Source organism: Vombatus ursinus, unplaced genomic scaffold, assembly GCF_900497805.2.
Source record: "Vombatus ursinus unplaced genomic scaffold, bare-nosed wombat genome assembly UNPS02014768.1, whole genome shotgun sequence".
Taxonomy (NCBI): domain Eukaryota; kingdom Metazoa; phylum Chordata; class Mammalia; order Diprotodontia; family Vombatidae; genus Vombatus; species Vombatus ursinus.
In genome coordinates this window covers 37,342,634-37,361,642 of record NW_020954546.1, presented here as the reverse complement: position 1 = coordinate 37,361,642, position 19,009 = coordinate 37,342,634, and the positions used below count along the sequence as shown (strand labels likewise).

At 42.0% G+C, this 19,009-nt stretch overlaps 2 protein-coding genes across 6 annotated transcripts in view; one reads left to right on the top strand and one right to left on the bottom strand.

Annotated features, from left to right (window-relative positions):
* Positions 1-11,581, top strand: part of LOC114043365 (Golgi pH regulator) — a 43,232-nt gene extending 31,651 nt beyond the window's left edge. The window contains exons 11-14 of the mRNA XM_027862458.1: positions 1,480-1,575; positions 6,395-6,484; positions 10,774-10,839; positions 10,955-11,581. Of these exons, the coding sequence (XP_027718259.1) occupies positions 1,480-1,575; positions 6,395-6,484; positions 10,774-10,839; positions 10,955-11,161 (459 nt within the window). The 3' untranslated portion in view covers positions 11,162-11,581. The remainder of the gene's footprint in view (positions 1-1,479; positions 1,576-6,394; positions 6,485-10,773; positions 10,840-10,954) is intronic.
* Positions 11,582-12,149: 568 nt separating this feature from the next.
* LOC114043363 (Na(+)/H(+) exchange regulatory cofactor NHE-RF3-like) overlaps positions 12,150-19,009 on the bottom strand; it is a 102,756-nt gene continuing 95,896 nt past the window's right edge. For all 5 annotated transcript variants that reach the window (XM_027862456.1, XM_027862453.1, XM_027862457.1 and 2 more), the window contains 3 exons: positions 14,529-14,750; positions 13,540-13,830; positions 12,150-12,671 (listed from right to left, as the gene is read on the bottom strand). In XM_027862456.1, coding sequence (XP_027718257.1) covers positions 12,621-12,671; positions 13,540-13,830; positions 14,529-14,750 — 564 coding nt within the window. In that variant the 3' untranslated portion in view covers positions 12,150-12,620. The remainder of the gene's footprint in view (positions 12,672-13,539; positions 13,831-14,528; positions 14,751-19,009) is intronic.

Sequence of the window (19,009 nt, the reverse complement as noted above, 5' to 3'; positions counted from 1 at the left end):
ATAGTCATCTGCCTAAATGTTCTGTAAGCCCTTCAAACTTAATATATTCAAAACAGAACTCCTCTGCTTCCCCCTTTCCCTTCCTCAAACTTCCCAATTTCTGTTCAGACTATCATTGTCCTGCCAGTCGCTGTGGATCTCAATCTCATAATTAGCCTTGACTTTTCATTCTCCTTCACATCTAATTGATAGCAAGTTTTCGACCCTTATCTTTACAATATCCCTCACAACCATCTCCTCCTCTCTATTCACATAGCGAATTCACTCTGGTTCATCACTTTACCTCACCTGGAGTATTGTAATAGTCTCCTGATTGGTATTCTCATTTCTGATCTCCCTCCTCGCCTTCATATAGCTACAAAAAAAATCTTCCTAGAGCACAGGTCTGACCATATTGCTTCATTGTCTCCCTTTGCTTCTAGGATAAAATGCAGACACCTTAGCTTGGTCTTGAAAGTTTTTCAATTTAACCCCAGCCTACTTTTCCAGATTTATTTCACAGTACTCCTTCACACTCTGTTTCAGCAAAACTTGTGTGTTTGCTGGTTCCACAGCTAAGCAGCAGTTCATCCCACACCTCTGGGTCTTTCTCATGTCCTGCTCCTAGAATCCTTAGACTCCTCCAAGGCTTAGTGCAGGCGCCACTTGCTATGGGAAATCTCTCCTGATCTCCCTAGGTTTCAGCACTGTTTCCCACTTCAGATCATTCTGTATTTACTCAGCTGTCTGCATATCGTAGCCTTGAGTGTAATGTCTTTTTCATTTTTGTCTTTGGATTCCCAACACATTCCCAGTGCCTTGCATGTTGTGAATACTTAAAGGCCTATTGAGCTGAAGGAAATTGACTGTCCAACTGGAATCTTCTCCTTCAAAGTGTGATTTCTTTGGCTTCCAACAAACTCAAAGAGATATTGCACTTTTTTCTTTAAGAAAGAATGGACTACTCCAAAACTTTTAAAGAAGAGTATTTTATGTAGGTCAAACCTGATGTGCTGGGTGCTAGAATTAAAAAGAAATATCTCTATTAAGTAGAAAATTTACAGACTCAATATTTATTGAATATTTGTTGTGTTTTCAGCAGTATGGATGAAAGGTGCATTGACAGCATATTCTATACATTTTAAATGGGTTTGGAATCATGTTATTAATTGGTATTAGCAATACCATTCCAGGTATTATTCATGAGCTTAAGATGATCCGAAAGCGCATTCTGATTACCTTTGGTTCTCTCTAGAACTTCTCATAATAGAGAGAGAGTTGACTTCAGAAGAGAGATGGTTTGTATGGAAACATTTATTTGACCACAAATGAGTTAAAGAAATAAATGTTTTTCATACATAATTTGAATCTTGTGTAGAATTGTCATTCTTGGGTCTAGAGAACTATCCTTTCAGGTAATGCTGTGAGGGTTAGTTTATGATTGTGAAACTCTTGAGCAAAATAGCAAATGAAATATAGGACCATCTGTGTTTTTTGCAGGCAACAATCAACATTGTGTTTGATCGAGTTGGGAAAACGGATCCTGTCACAAGAGGCATTGAGATCACAGTGAATTATTTGGGAATCCAGTTTGATGTAAGACTTGTTTGAATATCCTAATTTATTCTGCTTTTCTTTGTTTTGTCCAATATGAATGAGAATTGTTCAGGGTCTGGCCTACCCTTCTGGACTACTTCACACTTCTTATTTCCAGAGTATTCCAGACTTTCTCACTATTCCATTTGGTGCACCACATTCTGCATACCAGGATAACTGGTCTACTTACTGTTCCCAGGATTTGGCCTCCTTTCTCTTGGTTTCATGCCTGGAATGCCCTCCCTGTCTCCCCACCTTTGTCTCTTAGAATTCTTAGCTTCCTTCAAAGAGGTAGACTAATGGTGAAGATGACAATTTAAAAGGCTCCAGGCAGCCCCAGCTTCTCTGAGAAACACTTATTAACAATGAGGAAGAACCTCAAATGAAATTTCAAAACAAAAGTGCTGCCAAGCCTTTTCATCCCATACAAGATGACGTGAGAAGCTCGGCCCTAAAATAGGGATCTAAGCTTGCTGGCAGGAGATGGTACAAGGAAACCAGGACAAGTGGCACTTAGGGGGTCCAAGGATACCCCTGGAGATCAGTTTAAAGGCAGTGTTATCTCTGGTGGGGCTGCTCTAAGAGCTGAGGCCTGGGGACACAGACTGAAGCCATAGATACCTAGGTAAATGACTGCATGGGGGGATGGGGCAGTATGATGACCAGAGATTTGTATATTCCCAGAAGACCAGACTAAAACTAGTGGGGTTGAAGCCTGGGGCCTTGGACTCTGGTCACTGACTACATAGGGATACTGAAAAGGCCAGCAAGACCCATTGGGACTGTGATAGGGGGCAAGACTAGGAACCAGCACTGTCCACCTCCAGTCCCACTATGAAAGGGCTATGGAAGAAGGCAGGGCCTGGTCCCTTGAAGACTTGAGATTCCAGACTATAGAGGAGGTAGGACTTAGGCTCCGTATAACATTGTCTTACTATGGGAGGACAACAGGAGCTATGACCTGGGCCTAGTTAAGTAATCCAACAATTCGGGAGGGTTCAGAGCCTGGGCATGGCACAAAGTCCTAACCCAAGAAATAAAGCTGTAAACATGAGACAAAAAAATCCCACTCTAATATAGAAATAGAGGTTAAAAGAATCTCAAGATTAAATTCCAGAGAAAGGAGATAACTCTTAAAATAATCCTAGTTTGAACCTTAGGAAAAAAGAATCAGTTGGTCACAAGAGCTCCAGGACTGGATAGAAAAAAGTGAATGAAAAGCTGAAACAAGTTAAAAAATAAAATTAGAATACTTAGAATAAGAATAAATAGCTTGGAGCAACAACAAAAAAATCAAAAACAAAAATGGCACTCTATCCATAAAGTAGTTGACACCTTGAAAAATAGAATGGAGGAACAGAACTCAGTGATTCAATAAGACAAAAAGAAATATTAAAACAAAGTCAAAAGACTGAAAACTATAGAGAATAAGATATGTACTGGCAATATCAACTGACAGGAAGCAGGATGAAGAGAGATATTTTAAGAATCTTTAGACTCCTTGAAACAAAGAACTTGCGTACCATATTTCAAGAAATAAATCTTTGCTGTTTTGTTTGTTATATTAAGGGGGGGGCTGGGGAAAGGAAATACTTTAACGAAAAAATAAGGAAGTGGTAGGAACATACTATTCCTCATAATTGGGAGATTAGGGGTTAGAAGAATATAAAAACATGGAGATTTAGGGATGAATGGCGCAAGCTTCATATGAACATCACTTTTCATCTGAACCAGTAGGACAGCTAAATATACATGAACATATAAGTGTAATGTAGAAATACATTAAAATCAAAAAGGAAGTAGACGAGGATAGGAAGAGGGGAGTTTGAGAAGGAGTTAAATTAGAGGGTAGAGTCAGAAGCAAAACTACAAACAAGGTTTTATAAAGGGAGACTTAAAAGGAGAGAAAGAAAGCATAAGATCCAGCAATTTTCATCTGGGTTGAGTGAAGAGGAAGAGAGTAAAGGATTAGAACTAGACCATTCCAGTTATAAATAGCTAGTGTTAAACTCAGTTGTTTTCTATTACCACTTCTTTTCCTTGTAAAAGGAGGGAGATGGGGAACAAATAAAAGGAATATTATAAGATATGATGGAAGAAAAAGCACAACTAACAGTTATGACCATGAATGTGAATGAGATGAACTAACCTAAAAAATGGAGGAAGCTAGCAGAATAGTTTACAAAGCAAGATCCAACTGTGTTGTTTGCAAGAAACACACTTGAAACATAAGTCACATATATTCAGAAAAGCATGGTTAACAATCATATTGGACAAAGCAACAGTAAAAATAGATATGGCAAAAAGAAGCAAGGCAGTTACGTGATGCTTAAAGGAACTATTATGTAATGATATAATATCCATTATACACACACACACACACACACACACACACACACGTGCACATATATTTGGTCCTGTGGAAGAGGACCAAAATTACTTCATCACTGTGTTAGAGTCAAGGTACAGTGTGTCTGACTGTGGTTGATCAGACCAGGATGAGCTCAGCAGGCTCTACCACAGGTCAGACACAAATAGCCTGTGTGCACATTTGAGGTGGATTCTCTAAATTTGCTCATCTCGAGTCTCTTTTGAGCTACTTCAATTCTGCTCTGCTCACAGAGCACAGCACCTTCTCTGATGTGGGCACACCATGCTGGGCAGTCCTGTGCCAGTGTCTCCCATGTCACACAATCAATTCCAAAGTTCTTAAGAGAGACCTTGAGAGTGTCTTTATATTGCTTTTTATGAGCACCATGTGAGTGCTTGTCCTGTGTGAGTTCTCCATAAAATAATACGCAAGAGTATGTTTGGTATTTGAACAATGTGGCCAGGCCGTTGGAGTTGCACTTTCTGTAATAGAGTTTGAATGCTTGGCAGTTTAGTTCAAAAAAGGACCTCAGTGTCTGGTATCTTATCCTGCCAGGTGATCTTCAGACTCTTCCTAAGACAATTCAAATGGAAGCAATTCCGTTTCCTGACATAGTGCTGGTATACTGTCCAGGTTTCACAGGCATACAACAATGAGGTTAGCACAACAGCTCTGTGGGCCTTCAGTTTGGTAGTCAGTCTAATACCTCTGCTCTCCCACACTTTCCTTGGGAGCCTCCCAAACACTGAACTAGCTCTGGCAATGTGTGTGTCAATCTCATTATCAATGTGTACATCCATGGAAAGTATATTGCCAAGGTAAGTAAACTTATCCAAAGCATTCAGAATTTCTCTATTTGCTGTAACTAATGGTTCCACATAAAAAAACAAGAAAAATAAATAAAGTTTAAGAAGTGTGCTTCAATATGCATTCAGAGTTCATCAGTTTTATCTCTGGAGGTGGATAGCATTTTTCATGATGGGAACTTTGGAATTGTCTTGGATTGATCTTGATCAGAGTAACTAAGTCTTTCACAGTTGGTCGTCCTTACAGTATTACTGTGACTATGTACCATGTTCTAGTTCTGCTCACTTCACTTTGCATCAGTTCATATAAGTCTTCCCAGGTTTTTCTGAAACCATCCTGCTCATCATTTCCTGTAGTATAATAGTATTACCTCAAAATCATATACCACAACTTGTTCAGCCATTCCCCAGTTGATGGGCATCCCCTCAATTTACTGGAAGTCCTAGGAAAAGGCTGGATCACCATGTGTTAGGGATGTTGTCAGGAAGATTCTTACTCAGTTACAGGGTGAACCAGGTGTCCTTTTGCAGCCCAGCCTCTGTGTACCCATTCCTAGGAAAAACCACATAAATGTACTCTCCTAATGGTGAATCAGTAGCACCTCTTTCTTCCCCGAAAGCAGTCAGTATGTGTCCTATATTGATAACTCTTGTCTTTTTCATTTATGTGAAGGTCTTTCCCTCTCATCTTAATTTCACAAGTCTGAATTTTAAAAAAAAAAGTATTGTCCCTTTATCAGTTTTGAGAGAGGATATGCAGTTACTGCCTTTGATATTTTCACTACCTTCCTCATATGATGCATTCTACCTCTGAAAAGGCATCAGCAAACGCTTTATAACTTTGCATAAATACATCTTAGATTTCAGTCTCAGCAGCTCCTATTCAAACACCTTTCAGAACTTCACTGTGTAGTGCAAGAATGCTGCCCTGCACCCGGCCCTCAAAACTGCCTCTGACTCGAGTCGATACAAGAAGAGAAAAGCCTATATGTCAAATTGAAACTTTGCATCAAGTTCAGCTACTTTCTAGAACTTGGCTAAGAAAGCCATGTACCTCTTTTTTTCTTAGGATAGAGGAATAGAATCTTTGCAATCAGATATGTATGAAATGGTCTTACAGTTTCACACACAGTGACTTTTTCTAAGATGGAGTAAATAACCAAATAGTCTTCAGTTCTTTTCCTTTTATTAGTATTCTTTAATTGCATGGGAGAGCTGTCATTTTTCTTGTCCTTCCGATCTGTGGGCAGTGCGTGGGTTAATTTGCTCTGCTTTCTTCTTTTCTTTTCAAGATAATTTTTAAATATTGGTCTCAGTCTTTCTCCAGCTATTTTAATTATTGTTTTCTTGCCCCCCACATATGCCCATTGTGATCTCACATAGGTAGATCACCCAACCCCTCAATACAGAGTGAGGTCACATGGATGGGTACTGGCGAGAGGGCTGACTTTGGAATCAGAAGACCTGAAGCAAATCCAGATGCCATAATCTCATATGCAAAATGAGAAGGATAAATTAAATGATCTCAAAGAACCTTTTTGCTTTAAATCATATGATCCTATGAATAGATTAGATTATAGTATCATGACCATGTTCTCACTTAGCAAAATTTTAACATTTCTTTTCCTTATTTTTGTGACAGGTGAAATTCTGGTCCCAGCACATTTCCTTTATCCTTGTTGGAATAATAATTGTCACCTCTATCAGAGGATTACTGATCACTCTTACCAAGGTACTGTGCATCTAATCATAAAAAGTGTGGATTAAGGGAGTGATATGTTTGGAGATGCAGGTGATGTAAAAAAAAAAAAACAATAAATTTTTTGTGACTGAAACAGAATAAAAATGATTAGCAGGAATTGAAACCCAAGAGAAATGAGGGGGAAACATCTGTCTGCTTTCAGTGCATTCAAGTCACCAATATTACAGCCCAGGGTACTGAAAGAACCAGCAGGTGATTGCTGGGCTGCTGTCAGTGACCTTTAAAAAGTGTCATTATTTTCTGAATTAAAAAAAAAGAGAGAGAGAAGTCTGCAAGCCATAGGCCATTAAGCTTCATTTAATTGCTAGCCAAATCTTAGAATGTATTATTAAAGGGAAAGTTTGTGAATATTTTAAAAGAGAATCAGTAATCACAAAGAGCAAACATGCCTTTAAGAGCGGGTCATGCCCGTATTTCCTTTTCCATAGAGTAAATAAAAGTATAATACCAAATGACTGTGCACATGGTATTCTTAGATTTCAGTAAACATTTAACATCGCCTCTCTTACTGTCATTGTGGACAAAATGGAGAGAGCTGGACTGGAAGAGAATATAGTTAGGTGCGTTGCTGGTTAAATGACTCAGCCAAAAGGCTACTCAGTTACGTATGCCCAATGTTAACTTGGAGAGAGGTGTCTCTGGAGCAGTGCCCTGGGGATCTGCCCTTGGCTCCATGCTATTCAACATTTTTGTCAATAACTTGGATGCTAGACAAACTTAGAGATGACACGAAGCTCAGAAGTTTGGTAAATACATCAGGTAAAAGATTTAGAAGATCTCAACAGACTAGAATAATGGCCAAATCTACTGAGATAAGATTCAATAGAGATAAATGTAAAAGTCCTGTACTTAAACTTTAAAAATCAACAAGTGACAATTACATTCACAATTATAAGCTGTACAATAATTAGAAGGACTGCAGTATAATGAAATGGGGGTGGGGGGGGGTTCTTTAGGACTTGTTAGGAAACCTGAATTCAAATCTCATCACTGATGCTGACTAGCTGTGTAACTTTGGAGAAGTCCTCTCACTCCTAGGCCGTGGCTTCTTCTCCTGGGAGTGAAGGGGTCAAAGTGGACACCCTCTGACATCCATCTCTGCTCAGATCGATGACTTTGTGATCCTGATCGGGTCTGACCATCCCTGAAGTTGTGAAGTTGTGTTTTCAGTTCTAGGAACCACATTTGAGGAGGGACATTGACAAACTGGAGTTCATCCAGAGGAGAATAACCAGGAAAATGAGGAAACTTAAGACGAAGCCATGGAAAGATTGGTTGAAAGAACCAGGAAGGGTTAGCCAGTGGAAGGGGAAGACCTAGAGAAAATAGGCTAATTGGATTTAAGTGTTCAAAGGGCTTGCATCTGTAACTGCCTCTGCTGGGTCCCAAAAGGTTCTCCGGGTCAAAGTTGCAGACAGGCACACAGAACTAACAAGGAAAATATTTCCTAAGAATTGGAACCATCCAAAAATAGAAGGGGTTGCCTTTGGGCATATAGTGGGGTTTTCTTCATTGTAGGTCTTCGGATGAAGTGAGAGGATCAAGTTTCAGGAAGGTTGTAGGGGGTTTATTGTTCAGGTATTGGCTGGGCTAAGTGGCCTCAGGAGTCTTCAGACTCTGAGCCTTTGTGGTTTTGTTAAAACACTTAACAGTGTCAGCCACTGAGCAAACAAGAACTCTTGCTAGAAGAGAAGTGTTAAAGAAGACAGAAACAGCTCTTTGCATCCTCCCTGTTGCCTACAAACATGACCAGCTCTCCTCCACCCCTCGGGCTGTTGTCTCATACTTCTCATCGTTTTCACAGCCCAGCCCCTGGAGAAGGCTGTGTATGCTGTGGCCAATCTGTCCTCACCTCTTCTCTCATGCAGTTTTCAGTCCCTTTTCTTCTGATTCCCAGCCACCACCCTGTTGCCTCGTCCCCCTGCCTCTTGAGATTCCCTTCCTTCTTTCAAAGCTCAGCTCAAGTACTGTCTCCTAAAAGATGCCTTTCCTGATTTCCCCCAGGTGTTTGTTAGTGTTTCCCTAAACAGACAAAACACAAAACACCTTGGTTTGTATTTACCATTTGTGTACATGTTGTATGTATACACACACACACACACACACACACACACACACACACACACATACCCACCCGTCACTCCCTGGGGGCAGGGACTGTTTGAACTTGGCCTTGGTATCTCCAGCTCATAGCACAGTTGCTGGCACATGGGATCATAGATTTAGAGTAGGGAGGAACCTCAGAGATCATCTAGTACAACCTCCTTATTTTACAAAGGAGGGAACAAGTTAGGAGAGGGTCAGTGACTTGTCCAAGGTCATCCAGTTAGCAAATGGTGACACCAAGCTCTGCATTCTTTCCACTTTCTCCCCAGAGGAGGCTCCTAAATGCTTATTGGTTTGAATGGAATCCCAGATAGGCCTGGCCATCTTAGAGGCATCAAGTAGGGAAAAGTGAATATTTATGTGGCCATGTGGGAAAGCTAGCTGGGAAAGGCCTGTTTCTGGAGAGGGGGATGCTGTCTGCTTTCCTCTGATCACTTTGGGAAGGCTGCAGTGAAGGAGCTAGGCATTTCAGGAGCTTTTAGAATGGTGGGAAAGAAAGAAATTGTTAAGGGGTTTTCCAGGCCTACAGCATACTTTCCAAGAGTAAGAGGAAGGAGTTCCAGCAAGGTGACAGAGTGGAGTATCCTGATAGAACCCAACTTTTCAGCCCTCCCATTTAAATAGAGTAAAAATACAACGAAGGGAGGGAGGAAGAACAAAGACCTTCAGAAGAAAAGTACTTTTCAAGTAAGGAAATGGAAAGAATAAGAAGATGTAGGTATAGGAAAATCAAACGAAGGAGATTTTAAGTGAATGAATAACAATAGCTAGTATGGTAAGGCAAGTCAAGCATTTATTAAGCACGTACTATGTGCCAGGCACTGTGCTAAGGTCTGAGGATACAAAGAAAGGCAAAAAACCAGTCCCTGCTCTCAAGAAGCTCACATTCTAATGGGAAAGATAACAATCAAACAACTAGGTACAAACATGACACATGCAGGATAAATTGGAGCGAAATCTCAGAGGAATGACACTGAGATGAAAGAAAACTGGGAAGGGCTTCTTGCGAAAGGTAGGGCTTTAGCTGAGACATCAAGGAAGCCAAGAGGCAGAGATGAGGAGGGAGAGACTTCCAGACATGGGGGACAGTCGGGGAAAATGCCTGGAGTCGGGAGATGGAGTGTCTTGTCCAAGGAGCTGCTAGAAAGCCAGCGCACTGGATCACAGAGGACGTGAAGGGAAATAGGGTGTAAGACAACTGGAAAGATAGGAGGGCACCAGGGTAAGAAGGGCTTAAGAGCCACACCGAGGATTTTGCATTTACTCCTGGAGGCAGTAGGCAGCTACTGGAGTTTACTGAAATTGGCGGAGGAGCAGGATGACGTGGTCAGACTTGTGCTCTAGGAATTTAAATTTACAAGTGCGCGGAGGATGGCCTGGAGTGCAGGGACCCAAGGCAGGCGGACCCACCAGCAGCCATTGTGGTATCCAGGCAGGAAGTTATGAGGGCCTGCACCAGGCTGCAGGCAGTGGCAGAGGAGAGAAGGGGGCACTACTAGAGGTGTTTTACAGGCGGTAACATTAAGGTTGAGGAAGTAGTTTGGATGTGTTATTTTGTTTAATCTCACAATTCCTATTCCCTCCCCAGTCAGATTGATACGACAGGTGTCAGTACTTTACAAATGAAAAAAGCTAAGGCTGAGAGAGTTTCAGTGATGATGATTAGCCTGAGATGGCGCGTCTACCGAGGCTCTGAGGCAGGAGATTCACTCAGGGGAAAAGTCCAGGGCATCTCATCCTTTGAGTGTTTAACTCTGTCAGAGATAGAGGCGGAGCAGAGACCCTGAACTTGTTTGGTGGCTCCCTTGCTGCCCTCATTGATCTGGGCCAGCAGCTGTGAAGACAGCCATGTTGACAAGGTGCTCAACAGTGAAGTTGGCCACTGACCACTGCCTCTTCTCAAGTGTTTCCATGATAACAAAGTTGCGCTCCAGCCCTCTGGACTCTCCCCTGCTCTTTGGCAGCCCTCCGGGGTCCTGCACACCTCTCACTGTCTCTTGTGGGCTCCATTACTGGTCTATGACAAAGACAGGGTGTGGGTGTCCTGTGAAGGGCCCATGCACCTTGAGGGGTCACAGTGTTCATTCTACAAGGATCTCCTTATGCCACCACAGTCATTTCACATTTCTCTCTCTCCCCTTTTTTTTGGACAGTTCTTTTATGCCATTTCCAGCAGCAAGTCCTCCAATGTTATCGTCCTGCTGTTAGCACAGATCATGGTAAGTGGAAGGAGCCATCTTCATTTGGAAATACTGAGACTCACCAATGTCTTTAGCACCCTCTAGGCTCTCTTCAAGGTGCTTCCTGGTCTGACTTCTGTTCTTTGATCTCCAGGGCATGTATTTTGTTTCGTCAGTGCTTCTCATCCGAATGAGTATGCCCCTTGAGTACCGCACCATCATCACTGAAGTCCTTGGAGAACTGCAGTTTAACTTCTACCATCGCTGGTTTGATGTGATCTTCCTGGTCAGCGCTCTTTCCAGCATCCTGTTCCTCTACCTAGCGCACAAGCAAGCTCCTGAGAAACACATGACACCATGAACAGAGAAGACTCAAGCCTGTCTTAAACTGCTGAAAGCCCAAGAACGTCAGAGAGGAGGGAAACTGAAGGGGTTGAGTTTTTTAGATGACAAAAATGCTATAGTGGCTTACACTGCCTCCAGCATGTCTATACCTCCTCCCATAAGGAAACAGTGGTCATTTGTGTTATCAGGATTGGCAGGAGAGAGGACAAGCAGATCCAACCTTCAGGCCATGGAACATTTTCTGTGTGCAGTATGGTGCCCACACCAGAAAAATCTAAACAAGTTGAGATCAAAGGAAAAGACACATTGGAAAACCAAGGCAGAAGGGATTGCATTGTCACTATTCTTGGGTGATTTTTTTTTTTGTTTAAATTCCAATTTCATCAAGAACAAAAAAGGGAAACTGGTAGTCATTAAAATGAAAGTTTTTGTGGTACATCGGTTTCAATTTACTTCTTACGTCCTACTTGGGAACCTTTTGCCCAGGTAAGACCACAAGCCATGGGAGCACAAACTGCTCACTGGAGTCAGAGCCCCAAATTGACAAGTGGAACACAAACCCCCTACGTTTAAAATATAACCACAAAGGGCAACTGCTGTTGGCTAGGAAGTTACTTTTCCTTGACCTAGCACAGCAGTTTTATGTTGATATATCGGTATGCCTTCTGTGTTGATCCCCTGGGGGTCGGCTGAAAGAAATTCCACCAGAGAAACAGCTTCTTTAAAGTCTTCCTTTTAGCCATAAGATCATTTGAATATGGGGTATTCATTAAGAATGATCAATGAGAGGTTGGAGGAGAGAAAAGGGGATGAGGCTGTAAGAAGCTATAGGATGGGGAAAGGGCATTAATGGAAGTGTGGGGACACGTGGTCTAGGTCCAGCTCTGCCACGACTGTTGTATCCCATCTAGCTCAAAAAGGAGATTAGGCTGTAGCTTGCTATCATAGCCAGATATTTAGCTGGCATCTGAAGGGGCTGAAAAGGAAAACACCACACACTCATGTCACACAAGTACTGCTGATGTTTATTCTTCATCGCACTCGCAAATACATAGCACACTATTTCTAAGAAAGGTTGATCTGGTCAGATTTCACAAATCTAATGAGCAACTGTCTCCCCTACTAATTGTGAATCATCTTTGGTGCTCAAGGGGCACAGGCCTGTGCAGAGAGGCTTAACTACACCTCTCTGTCTCATACAATCACTTGAGAGAGAGAGAGAGAGAGATTGTGGGAATGCAAATGTCTCATGGGTTCTCATTTTCTAAGTCAGCCACAAGCGAGCTGGCTGTCTACAGCAGTCATCCCTACGATGGGTGACAGGAAAAGACCAGGGGCTTCTCTCTGGTGCAGGTTCACCTGGAGTCCGTCCCTGTGGGCTACTTTCTTTACAACAGTTAACGGCTTGTTCTTTAAGAGAGGATTAATCCTGTCAAATTCCAAGACATTCTAGTCAAAGCCAAGGACTGGTGTCATCATAACAAGGTGTCTTCAGAGCCAGAAGAATGGGAACTTATGCTATCAGCCTGCACAGAAGAAAAGAACAAAAAATTGTTTATGAATAATGCAGCTGGAAAACCCAGTGATCATCTTCCAAAACCATCCCAAGGAGCATAAGGTAATCCATAAGAAGATTCAATGCAAAAAGAGGCAGGACACCTGAGCTCTGATCTTGGCTTTGCATCTGACTTCCTATTTGACTTCAGGCCTCTCTCTCCAAGAAGACATGAGCATTAACTCTGGAATAATAGTTGATGTCCACTAGGAACATTATGGCTAAATTTTTGAAGAAAATCAGTGCTTTCTTCTTAAGAGGCCCAGGGTACAAGACCAAGGAGTAGTTTTGTGTTAGGAACTTGAAATTTTGCTAAAGCAGTGATCCGGAGCCCGTGTAGTCTTCTAGAAAGATCTTGAGATGAGGATTCAGAACCCCTCCAGGCCCTGCTGTAACACAGACCCACAATGTGACTTGGGGTAAGGCCTTCCACCTCTCTGGTTTTCAGTTTCCTCATCTAAACATTAGAGTTGGACTAGGTAATTTTCCAGCTCTAAAATTCTATGATTCAATAACTTGCCTGTGAAGATTCCAGGGGGAAAAAAAAGTCATGGAGAGGAAGAAGCAATATGAGTCCTGGCTCTGCCACTTTGTGTATGACTTTGGACAATCACAGCCCCTCTCTGGGTCTCTCCTCATTTGCAAAATGAGAGAATTGAACCCAAGGGTCTGATAGTCCTTCCTCCTCTCACATTCTGATTCTATAACAGGATTCATTTTCCTGATGGGTTATAAATATTCTTTGGTGACTACTGGTTGAGGGCACACCTAATTAACTGAAAATCCCTATGAAATGAACCTGAAATCCCTATGGATTTCAAAAAGTCAAGATCACTTACTCGTTCTTTTGGGACGGGCGAGTCGTTCTCTGCTTCGGCTGGTGACTCCTCGGTAGAATCAGGGGAGTCCTCCAATGGATCCGCCATGGAGGAAATAATGGGTATTTTCTTAGCCTGAAAGTAATCATAGGCCTTCTTTCCACAGACCAATAGAAGGACACTCTTTCCGCTGTTCTGAATCTTGTCCACTACATCCTCATAAAGTTCATCCATCACATTCACCTCATTCACTTCAATGATGTAGTCTTCATCTTCTAGACCAGCTAGGTCAGCAGGGCTGCCCTTCTGTACCTGTGAACAGAGGCGCCGAGTGATTTCAATATCTGTAGTGCAAAAAGATATGTCACACTTGCCTCCTTCCTTAGGACAAATAGTGAAGGTGGGAAATTGACAGTTTATTTTTAGCCCTGCTGTTAATTCACTTTAGCACATTTTTCTCAGCTTTCAGTATTCCACCCATAAAAGCTGTGCCTCACACCAATAGTAAAAGAAACAGTTGCATCCTATACTATACTATGCTATGCTATACTATGTGACCTTTGGTGTGGCATCATGGGATTCCTACACCCATCTCTTCAGAGATAAAGAGAGAGATCCCCACCTATAACTCTGGATTCTCACATTGTTCTTCTGGCATAACAGGACAGGGAGGGAACCCCTTCTAGACACGGTTGTAAATGTGGAGTAGACACTAGGAGAACAAGTGTCAGTCCCAATCCCAGTTGGTAGTGTGCCTCCACATGGTCAGAAAGGGCCATGCTAACCACCTAGAAGACATTCACTGGACTGCATTTTGAAAATGTTTATTTGGAGAGCATTGGGCAGGAAGTCATCTAAGAAATGAGGATTAGATCTCCATTTTCCCAGGAAAACCCATGGGCTTGGGACCACATTGACAGCTATTTGATAGGCCATGGTGGTGATCAGAAGCTTAATTATGGTTTCTCTGCCACCTAGTATTCTGGTGTATTTGAGCTAGGTGATCTCACCTCTTTGATGAAGGAACCAGGCTTATCCCGAATTGCATTTAAGTGGAAGCCATAGCCCTGCTGGCCCTTGACCAGTCGGCACAGCTTCGGCTTGTAAGTGTCCACTTCCTCAGCGGGAGCAGGGCTGTCGGCCACAGGAGAAGGAGCGGCAGGAACCTCCTTGACAGCACCATTAGGCAGCTCTTGATTTTGAAGGTAGTAGAGAAATGGAGAAAACTGAGCCTGTGAAAAGAGAAATGCATGTTTGCCTTAATGGGAAGGCCTTCGGCTTTGTGACAGGAAGGTGCGCTGGCTCCATCTCTAAGGCAACGTGCTCATTGCACTCACTTAAGTCCCCTAAGCTGAGGCCTGTGGGCTGAAAAGTTCACTGCTTCATAACCAGAAAGGATTTGGTAAGAGCTAGGTGATAAAGTGTGTGGGGGGGGCATATTTTATACATCTATATAGAAATGAAAAAAAAAAACCAAACCACCTATTAGAGGAATGGACAGAACATTATCCTGGTGGCTCAGGTTTCTTCTCCTGTTTTGTTTTTTGTGTCCCCTGGTTTGCAGTACTCCTTTTACCTCGATGATGGCAAATAAGTCGCTGACAAACCCTCTGTGCCTCAATTTGCATCATCTCCAAAATGGGCAGATTATGAGCCTTCTATATCCTTAGAGTTCTTAGGATTAGGGAGCTAATGTCTACCAAAGTCCTTGTTTCTGAAAGACGGCAAACACTAAGCATGAGACACCATGACCATATCACTGAGTTGTCCTGGAAGGCTCAGGTCTACCAGAAAAGAGACCATCCATCCATACCAAGTTTTAAGAATGGTCAATATAGGCTCAGATTTTAAAAGTTAAATCGACTCTGTTACTGCTTACCTTTGGAAAGCCCTGGGATCTAGAGTGCTATTCTTGCTACTACCTTAATAAACTATGCAACACACACACACCCTCTCTAGTGGCTCCCTATCACCTCCAGGATTAAATGATAAAATCCTCTCATTCAAAATCCTTCATAACTTCCCCCCACCCCCACCTTTCCAGTCTTCTTACACCCACTCCTCCCCCACATTCTCAGATCCAGTGGCACTGTCTTCATTGCTTTTCTTTAAACCAGACACCCCATCTCTGGGCATTCACTGGCCATCCCTCGTATCTGGAATGCTCTTCCTTCTCATTGCCCTCTTCTGGCTTTCCTAGCTTCCTTCAAGTCTCGAATAAAATCCCACCTTCTACAAGAAGCCTTTCCCAATCCCTCTTAATTCTAATGCCTTTCCTCTGTTGATTATTTTCACTTTATCCTGTATAGAGCTTGTTTGTATATAGTTGTTGGCATCCTGTCTCTTCATTAGACTGTAAGTTCTTTGAGGACAGGGATTATCTTTGTCTCTGTATCCCCAGTGCTTAGCACAGTGCCCAGCACATAGTAGGAACTTAACAAATGTCTATTGACTGACCAAGTAGTAGAACCACTAGCAGTCTCTTTCCTTCCAAAGCCATCCTCCCCCTGTTCCTACCCCCCCCCAAAAAAAATGTAGTCACCGTAATGGTACTTCATCGTGTTACACCAAGTGAGACTTTGTGCTTAAAAACTGTCTCATCTTAACCACAAGACCACATTGCCTTCCTTTCTGAATGAGAACTGCAGTAGCTTAGAACTTCCTAGCTGCCCAACTCAACTGATTAAATTCAGACCTTTTCAGGGGTGCATTTGTATAAATGTTCCTTATCAGTCATTTTCCATATCTTGAAAGAAAAATAGGGGGTAGCAAAAGTTTTAAATGACTCATGGCAAGAAAAGTTAATTCTAGTCATTCCATATCTCAGCCCTCGATACAAGTTCATAAAATTACCTGGCAGTAATATTATGTCTCCATCCGAAGGCGTAAAAGGTCAATACCACTAACCCTCTAAAAAGGACAGTTTATACTTGTTGCCTCTAAACCTTCATTACCCACTCACCCCAAAAGCGTGTGCAATCCTGTTTATCCTCATTCAATTTCAGAACAGTCAGTCAATAAGTATTTTTGTTTTGTTTTGTTTTGTTTTTGGTGAGGAGACCCAGAACTGAGTTCTTTTATCTTCCTCTATACATAAACTGCCCTTTGATTTTTAGGTCTTATCCTTTAGCATGCACCTTTTATTTTAGGGACTGGATCTGTGATCTCGTTGGTACAGGGAACCCCTAGGTAAAAAAAAAAAAACTCCCTCTAAATACTCTGCAACTTCAAGAGGTATGTATAAAGCACCTACTATGTGCCAGGCCTGGTGCTAAGGCCTACAGACATACAAAGAAAGGCAAAATTCAGGCCCCGATCTCAAGGAGCTCACAGTCTGATGGGGGAGACAACATACAAACAATTATAAGACATAGGCAGGATAAATTAAAGAGAATCAACATAGGGGAAGGACTAGCATTAAGGGAAATTTTTTAAAAGCCTTATAGAAGGTGAGATTCCAAAGCCTATAGCATATCCCTAGAGGTGTCCCTTTAGGGTTGTCCTCAACCCATTTATCGACATTACTTGCATATGATTGCTCAATCAATTATAATAATGAGCCATCATCTGCCTTTTATTTCTCCATCCTGACTACAGTGCTATCTTGAGAGAATGTCAAATGCCTTTATGAAACCCACCATCTACTGCATTTCCCTGCTTTCCTAGCAGCCCTGTCCAAAAAAGGAAAGGAGGTAATTTTGGCGTGACTAATTTTCAGTGAATACGGAATTCCAGTAATCAGTCCTTCCTCTTCTTGGTGTTCACCAACCCTTTGTTTAATACTGTCTTCCAAAATCTTGTAGAGAATCGACATCAAGCTTACCGACATCCATTTCTGACAGAATCTTAGATCTCAAGCTGGAAGGGACCTGAAAGGCCATCTGATCCAACCCTCTCATTTTATAGATGAGAGAACTAAGGTTTAGGGAAATTAAGGCCTGCTCAAGACACTATTTCCGTTTTGTTTTGTTTTTTAATCAGTACATTTTCGCATCTTCCACAACCTCTACTCCCCCCCATACTTCCTCGAAGATTTACAATACTGTTTCTTTGATCACATCTGTAAGGCTGGTTTTCCCCCAGTACTCTGAACCGTAATTCACCTGGCCCTAAAATTCGGACTCATTCAAACCGTTTACGTGCTATCTCTTCATCTATTCTGAATTCAAATTCCCTCTCAGTGATCGCTCTCTCTCCCTTTCAGTTTGAAGATTTCTCCTTGATGGAGAAAACTCATTCAAAATGAGTTGGGCTGTTCTGCTTTCATCAGTTAACATTAAATCATGGCCAATAAAGACAAGCAGCCAGTATTAACCAATGAGAGGAAAAGAAGGTAAGAAATAGCTGGGAGTTTGGCATTCTTCAGCAAGATCTCACAGTTCACAGTTAATTACTATTGCAGCTGCTATTTACCACTGGGGGCTGGCAGTTGTCTGATAATTATCAATTATAGCCAACAGAGCCAGGTAGCAGCAGATAATTTAAGAGCCTCTCTCTAACAAAAGCCCTAATTGCTGCAAACATGTGAAGGGGCCAGACAGTTTCCGAAGAAAGTAATGGCAAGGAGTTATTAGGGGAAGCCATAAGTAAAATGATCAGAATTTCAGTAGGCACAGAGAACAATGAAACTTGTCCTGTGATTTACAAGCTTAGCACATAGCGTGCCAGACTGATCTCTGCCCAAAGATTGAAGAGCTTATTAGGAAGGAGGAAGTGTTTGTAACTGCTCAATCCAACAGCCTTTTCTTGGTTCTTATTTGACCTTGCTTTTCGATACTGTTGACACCCCTTCCTCCGAGATATTGTCTGTTCCCCAGGTTTCCATGACATACAATTCTTTTGGTTCTCCTCCTCCCTATCTGACTTTGGCATCTCCCAAGGTTCTGTTCTGGACCCTCTTCTCACTCTTCTTTGGTGATCTCACAGCTACAGTGGGTTCAAATGTCATGTCCATGCCAATGACTCGTGTATAGATATGTGTATGTATATTTTGTATATTGTACATATATTATGTATATTGAGTATACATTTGTATACTCAAATGAATCTATGATCTCATCAGTTCAGAAGTTCCCACCAATGATGTGGATTACAAGCCATTCTGGGCAGCTCTTTTTTGTATTCTTCCAGAAGTTTATCACAGGAGGTCCGTTCAACATGATGGAAGCATTCTTTCCCAACATCATGAAGGTACCAGTGGAAAACTCTGGCTGTCTCCCTGTCACACCCTCATTTGTTCCACGGCCAGCCCATTTTCTCTTCCTGACATGCAGTTCCTTGTTTTTATCCTTTACTCTTATTCTCCTTTGGAGCTCCATTTTGGTTATTTGTTCCAACCTACTCACCTCCACCATGTGTCTTCTCATTGCCCTCTGTGATATTCATCTTTTCGAAAAGTCAGTGTTATACCTCACTTTTATATAGCACTGTTAGTATTGGAAGGAAAACCTTTGTTTTCATAGGAAGTGTGGGGCTAGTTAAATGAGTTTTG